Source organism: Melanerpes formicivorus, unplaced genomic scaffold (assembly GCF_026170545.1).
Source record: "Melanerpes formicivorus ecotype bairdi unplaced genomic scaffold, bMelFor1.0.p_v2 SCAF_2625, whole genome shotgun sequence".
Taxonomy (NCBI): domain Eukaryota; kingdom Metazoa; phylum Chordata; class Aves; order Piciformes; family Picidae; genus Melanerpes; species Melanerpes formicivorus.
Genome location: NW_027144976.1, coordinates 22,973 through 29,801, shown reverse-complemented (window position 1 = coordinate 29,801; position 6,829 = coordinate 22,973). Strand labels below are relative to the sequence as shown.

The 6,829-nt window shown below is 65.9% G+C and overlaps 1 protein-coding gene across 1 annotated transcript in view; it reads left to right on the top strand.

The window, feature by feature from the left end:
- Window positions 1–270: 270 nt before the first annotated feature.
- HUWE1 (HECT, UBA and WWE domain containing E3 ubiquitin protein ligase 1) overlaps window positions 271–6,829 on the top strand; it is a gene marked incomplete at its 5' end in the record, with an annotated part of 28,757 nt that continues 22,198 nt past the window's right edge. The window contains 22 exon segments of the mRNA XM_068171280.1: window positions 271–431; window positions 433–561; window positions 563–619; window positions 1,004–1,036; window positions 1,038–1,200; window positions 1,681–1,718; window positions 1,721–1,783; window positions 1,786–1,852; window positions 2,257–2,354; window positions 2,356–2,391; window positions 2,496–2,563; window positions 2,954–3,161; window positions 3,847–3,978; window positions 3,980–4,027; window positions 4,029–4,063; window positions 4,423–4,468; window positions 4,470–4,517; window positions 4,519–4,578; window positions 4,580–4,605; window positions 5,388–5,554; window positions 6,122–6,267; window positions 6,363–6,438. Of these exon segments, the coding sequence (XP_068027381.1) occupies window positions 271–431; window positions 433–561; window positions 563–619; window positions 1,004–1,036; window positions 1,038–1,200; window positions 1,681–1,718; window positions 1,721–1,783; window positions 1,786–1,852; window positions 2,257–2,354; window positions 2,356–2,391; window positions 2,496–2,563; window positions 2,954–3,161; window positions 3,847–3,978; window positions 3,980–4,027; window positions 4,029–4,063; window positions 4,423–4,468; window positions 4,470–4,517; window positions 4,519–4,578; window positions 4,580–4,605; window positions 5,388–5,554; window positions 6,122–6,267; window positions 6,363–6,438 (1,905 nt within the window).

Here is a 6,829-nt window from a genome sequence, read left to right as displayed (position 1 = left end):
AGTCAATGGTAGGAGGGTCAAAGAGGTCACTCTGGGCTCTGAGAGGTCACCTTGGGCGCAAACAGATCACTTTGGTCCCCAAGAGGTCACTCTGAGCTCCCAGAGGACCCTTCCCCCCCCACCTTTAACCCACTTCTCCTCCATCCCCCTCCACAGCCTCCCATCCCAGGCACCACCGACGAGACGGACCCTGCTCCCCCCTGCCCCTCCTTCCTCCTCCCCCTCCCCCTTCCCCTTCTTCCTCCTCCTCCTCTCCTCCTTCTCCGGAAGACCCCTGGGGCGGCTCCGGCGGCTCCGGCGGCGGCTCTGGCGGGGGGCGGCGGCGAGGGGGGCGGTCCGGGGGGCTGGCGGAGGAGGCGGTGCCGGCGGTGCTGCGGTGCTGCGTGAGCATGCTGGGCGTGCCGGTGGACCCAGACACGCTGCACGCCGCCCCTGCGGCTCTGCCTGCGCCTGACCCGGCAGCACAAGCACGCCCTGCTCTTCGCCCAGCTGCGCAGCACCAGGACCATCCTGGGCCTCAGCCAGAGCTCGGGGTTCACGGGGTTCACCCCCCTGGTCACCCCTGCTCTTCAGGCACATCATCGAGGATCCCTGCACCCTCAGGCACACCATGGAGAAGGTGGGGGGGGGGGAGGGGAGAGGGGGAGGTGGGAGGGTTGGGGGATAAGGGGGTGGGGCAGGTGGGGTGAGGGGATGGGGGAGGTGGGGGCTTGAGGTGAAGGGATGGAGGAGGTGGGGGCTTCGTTGGGGTGAGGGGATAAGGAATTGGGGAGTTGGGATGAAGAGTTGGGGGTCTGGGGTGAAGGGATGGAGGAGATGGGGAGATAGGGTCAAGGGGTGTGGAGGATTTGGGGCCTTTGGGGTGTTGGGATGAGGAGTTGGGGGCTTGGGGTGAGGGGATGGGGGAGGTGGAGGGAAGAGGTTGGAGGAGGTGGGGTGAGGGAATGGAGGAGTTGGGCTGAGGTTTTGGGGAGCTAACTGTCCCTCTCTCCCCTCTCCCCAGGTGGTTCGCTCGGCGGCCACCAGCGGTGCCGGCAAGCACCACCTCGGGGGTGGTCTCTGGCAGCCTGGGGTCTCGGGAGGTGAACTACATCCTGCGGGTGCTGGGCCCCGCGGCCTGCCGCAGCCCTGCCGTCTTCACCGAGGTGGCCACCGGCTGCATCCGCATCGCCCTGCCCGCCCCCCGCGGCTCCGGCACCGGTCAGGGCCCGGGGGGAGGCAGGGGGAAAGGGCTTAGAGGGGCTGGGGGGGGGCCTGGGAGGGGGGAGGCTTAGGGAATGGGTTGGGGGAGGCTTAGCAGGGCTTGTGGGGACTTGGCAGGGGCTTAAGGGGGGCCTGAAAGGGCCTGGGGTCCTTGAGGGGGGGCTTAAGGAGGGTTGGAGGGGGTTCAGTGGGTCTGGGGGTCCTGGGGGGGGACCTTAGGTGGTGTTGGGGGAGGCTTAGCGGGGCTGGGGGAGGCTTTGGGGGGGGGGTTAGGGGGGCTCGTGGAGGCTTAGCAGGACAGAAGCAAGGCCTGGAGGCTACAGATGGAGGTTCCCCCCCTCCTTTCACTCCCTAACCTACCTCCCCCAGCCCCTCCTGACTCCAGCCCCTAGCCCCTCCTGACCCCATCCCACCATCCCCTTCTGATGCTCCCCCAGCCCTTCCTGACCCCCCCCCCAATTCTCTCTCCCCCCTCAGCCTCTGACGATGAGTTCGAGAACTTGCGGATCAAGGGCCCCCAACGCCGTGCAGGCTGGTCAAGACCACCCCTCTGAAGCCCACCCCTCTGCCCCCCCATCCCTGACCCCATCAAGGAGGGTCATCTACGACATGCTTAACGCCCTGGCTGCCTACCACGCGCCTGATGAGGGTACCCCAACGTCTGAGACCCCCCCCACAAGGGGGACAGACCCCCCCAAAGGGGCTAAACAGCCCCCTCCCAAGGGGTTAAATTTCCAACCCCCCACCACTGAAGGGTTTAAACCCACCCCAAAGGGTTAAACCCCATTTAAAGGGGGCTGGAAACCATCTCGGGGTGGGGTGGGGGGGATTGGGGTGGAGAAGGGAGTTTGGGGGTGAAGGAGATATGGGGGACCCCCCCACCAAGGGGGTCCCCAGGATGGGGAGGGAATTGGGGGGTCCCCAGTGGGCGAGGGGGCACCTTGGGGCTGCCCAGGCAGCGCTGGTTGGAACCAATGGGGGGGGGTGCAGGGGGGGTCTGTCAGTCTGGGGGTGCCCCCTGACCCCTTTGTCCCCCCAGGGGAGAAGGGGGAGCCCCGAGGAGCGCGGCGGCACCCCCTGAGGTGAGCCAGCTGCTGTCGGACATCGGGGAGGATGTGTACCAGCAGTACCGGGGGGGGACTGCCCAGGCACCCCGACTTTGAGCCCCCTCCTGGCTTCACCATCAATGTAAGAGGGGCTCTAGAGCTGGGGGGAGGGGGGGTTGGGGGTCCCCCTCCACCCCCACTTCCCACCCTGCCTCCTCTGTTCCTCCTCTCTCTGATCCCCCCCAGGCTCAGGTGTTCGGTGCCGACGGAGCTGCTGCCGAGACGCCGCCCTCGGGGACCCCCCAGGGGAGAGGGTGAGGAGCTGGCCCTGGGGTCCCCAGCCTGGCCCTGGGGTCCCCATCTGGGCCCCAACATCCCCTTCACAGCCCTGAGCCTCATAGTGTCCCCTCAATGACTTCTTCAAGCCCCTCACATCCCCCCTCCCTGCCCCCCTCCCCTGCCCCCCCTCCCTGCCCCCCTCCCTGCCCCCCCTCCCTGCCCCCCTCCCTGTTTCCACTGCCCCCTTTCTTCCTTGTCTCCATACTCTCCCTGTGCCCTTCCCTGTCACACTCTCTTCCCTCTCCCCCTCTCTTCCCTGTCCATTTCTTGTCGTCTCTTCCCTGTCCCCCTCTTCCCTGTCCCCTTCCCTGCCCCTTCCCTGCCCCCTGACTGTGCCCTGCTGCTTGTCCCTGCCCAGCCTGCAGTCCCGAAGACGGCCGCGAGGGGCGCAAGGAGCGGGACGGGGAGGCGCGGGGGGGATGAGCGGCAGCGGGGGGAAGGGCTCCAAGCCCCTGATGCCAACCCTCCACCATCCTGAGGCTGCTGGCAGAGCTGGTCAGGTCCTATGTGGGCATTGCCACCCTGATCGCCAACCACAGCTACAGCGTGGGGCAGTCCGAACTCATCAAGGAGGTGATGCACAGGGGGGCACCTGGGGGGTGCTGGGGGGGCAGCTGGGGACATCACTCAGGGTCATCCCCAAGGGGCTGTCCCCAAGGGGTCACAGGGGTGGGTGTCACTTGGGATCATGGTGTCCCTAGGGGGTCGCTTTGTCCCCAGTTGGGGGTGGGGTCACTTGAGGTCACAGTGCTCCTAAGGGGTCAAGATATCCCCAAGGGATCACTGGGGGTGGGGTCATTTTGGGGTCATGGTGTCCCTAGGGGTCACTGGGGTGGTGTCACTTAGGGTCATGGTGTCCCCATGGGGTCATTATGTGCCCCCCACTGGGGTGGGGTCACTTGGGGTCACAATGTCCCCACGGAGTCACGGTGTCCATGAGGGCTCACAGTGTCCCCAAGCAGTCACTGTGTCCCTCACTGGGGTGGGGGTTACTTGGGGTCACAGTGTCCCCAAGGGGTCACTGGGGGTGGGGTCACTTGGGGTCACTGGGGGTGGGTGGTGCCACTTGGGGTCATGATCTCCCCAAGGGGTCACTGAGGTGGGGTCACTTGGGGTCATGGTGTCCCCAAGGGGTCATGGCATCACTTGGTGTTACATTGTCCCCCAGGGTCACTGTCCCCTCCATGCCCCTGCCCCTCTCACCACTGCCCCCTCCATGCCCCTCCTCCCCTGACCACTGCCCCCCTGCCCCCCACAGGACTGCAGTGTCTTGGCCTTCGTCCTGGACCACCTCCTGCCCCACAACCAGAGCAACGCTGAGGACAAGGACACTCCAGCCCTGGCCAGGCTCTTCCTGGCCAGCCTGGCAGCCGCTGGCAGTGGCACTGATTGCCCAGGTGGCCTTGGTCAACGAGGTCAAGGCTGCCTTGGGCAGGGCACCTGGCCATGGCTGAGAGCACCGAGAAACACGCCAGGTCCTGGGGGGGCTCCTTGGGGTTGGGTCCTTTGGGCTTGAGGTGGTTGGTCCTCAAGGGGTAGAGGTGGTCCTCAGGGCGGGGAGAGGGTCCTCAAGGGGCGGAGAGGGTCCTCAAGGGGTCCTCAGGGTGGGCTGAGATGGTCCTCAGGAGGGCTGAGACGTTCCTTGGGGATGGAGATGGTCCTCATTGTGGGCTGAGATGGGTCTCGGAGAGGGCTGAGATGATCCTTGAAGGATGCTGAGAAGCTCCTAGTACTCTTCTCCACCACCATCTCTTAACCATCATCTATCCCTTGTTGGTGGTGGCGTTGGGGGTGGGGATGGTGCTGAGCTGTGCCCCCCTGTGTCCCCCCCCAGGCTGCAGGCAGTGATGTGCATCATCAGCACCATCATGGAGTCCTGCCCCCTCCACCTCCAGCTTCTACAGCAGCGCTGCCAAGCCCCAGCACAACGGGCATGAACAACATCATCAGGCTCTTCCTCAAGAAGGGGCTGGTCAACGACCTGGCCAGGGGTGCCACACAGCCTCGACCTCTCCAGGTGAGGGGGGGCCAAGGGGGGTGTGTGGAGGGGGGTGGGGGGAGAGAGAGAGGGGGCCGGAAGGGGGCTGCGGAAGGGTTGCGGTGGGGATGGAGGGGGTGGAGAGTGGGATTGGAGAGGGGGAGAGAGGGGTGGTGAGAAGGTTTGGTGTGGGATAAAGGGGTGGGGAGGGGGCTGGGAAGGGTTGGGGTGGGGATGGAGGGGGTGAGGAGGGGGATTGGGAGAGGGGAGGAGAGGGGTGGGGGAGAAGGTTTGGTGTGGGATAAAGGGGTGGGGAGGGGGCTGGGAAGGGTTGCTGTGGAGTTGGAAGGGGTCATGGTGGGGATAGAGGGCTGGGGAGGGGGCTTGGAGGAGGGATGAAAAGGGATGAGGAGGGGGCTGGAGTGCTTGGGGGGAGGCTTGGAGAGGGGATAGAGGAGTGGGGGAGGGGTGTTGGGTCGGGCAGGAGGGGGGCTTGGAGATGGGAGAGGGGGGGTGAAAAGGGGCTGGAGGGGTGGGGAGGGTGCTGGAGGTGTTGGGGTCGGGCAGGAGGGGGCTTGGAGATGGGAGAGGGGGGGTGAAAAGGGGCTGGAGGGGTGGGGAGGGTGCTGGAGGGCTTGGAGGGGGCTTGGAGAGGGGCTAGAGGGGGTGGGGAGGGGCCTGGGTGGGTCTTCAGAGCTTGGGCAGGGTCTTGGTGTGTGCTGGTGGCCACGCTGGGGCTGGGGGAGCCTGGCTGTGCCGGGGGGGGGGGCGCTAGTGCTCCTTGGATGCCCCTGTGTGACCCCCCTGTGCCCCCCTGGCAGCCCCAACATGGCCAGCACGGTGAACGCGGCGCTGAAGCCGCTGGAGACTCTCTCTCGCATCGTGAACCAGCCCAGCAGCCTCTTCGGCTCCAAGGCCTCCTCCAGCAAGAGCAAGCCTGAGGGTGCCGGCGGGGCACAAGAGCCTGGCACCCAGCCCCCCGATGGAGGTACCCCCACACCCCACCCCTGGCAGCCCCCTGAACCTCCACACCACTCCTCACCCACCCCTGGGATTCACAAAGCCATCCCTGGGGGCCCAGACAAACCCCTGGCACCCCTGAGACCCCTACACCACCCCTGAACCCCTACACTGTCCCCAGACCCCACCCCTGGCACCTCTGAACCTCCAAACTGCCCCCCAGACCTACCCCAGGGGATTCCCAGACCCATCCCAGGCACCCACAGATCCACCTCTGGGGCCCCTGAACCCCCACACTGCCCCCAAACTCACCCCTGGCACCACCAGTACCTTCCCAGGACCCCCAACACCTTCCCAGGACCCTTAACACCTCCCCAGCACCTCCCCAGGACCACCAGCACCTCCCCAGGAGCCTCCATACCTCCCCAGCCCCTCCCCCTCTCCTCTCCAGGCCCGCCCGGTGTCCCCCATCCCTGGTATCCCCAGTTTTCCCCATCCCACCCTGCACCCCCATTTTGGGGAGCCCCTTCCACTCCCCAAAACCCATCCCTTTGACTCCCTCTCCCCATCCTCTCCTTCTCCCCCTCCCTCTCAGGGGACCCCGGGGACCCCGAGCCCCCCGAGGAGGACACGGAGGTGGCCCAGGCCGAGGCTGCCGACGGGGACATGGACGGCGAGGCCGAGGGGGACAGCGTGGTGCTGGCCGGGCAGCCCGAGGGGCTCAGCACCCAGGAGATGCAGGTAACAAAGTGGGGAGGGGGTCCCCACATCCCCTTGGACCACCCCCCTTGAAATAAAAGTAGCCCCCCCCTGAACTGGAGCCCCCTCCCCACCAGGTGGAGAACGAACTGGAGGACCTCATCGATGAGCTGCTGGAGAGGGACGGAGCCGCCGGCAACAGCACCATCATCGGTCAGGGACCCCCCATAATCACCCCAGGACCCCCACTGCACCCCAAGATCATCCTCAAGCCCCCCCATGGAACCCCAGAATCACGCCGCTGCACCCCCAAGATCAGCTCAGGACCCCCCAGATGCACCCCAAAATCACCCCAAAGCTCTCCACTGCCCCCCAAAATCACCCCACTGTAACCTAAAATTGCCCCACTGTACCCCAAAACACCCCACTGCACCTCAGAACCACCCTAGAAGTGCCTCACTGCACCCCAAAACTACACTAGAATTGCCTCACTGCACCCAAACCCCCCCTAAATTCTCTGTTTGTACCCCAAGTCCCCCCTTGCACCCCAAAATCACCCCAGGACCCTCTAACTGCACCCCAAAATACCCCGCTGCACCCCAAA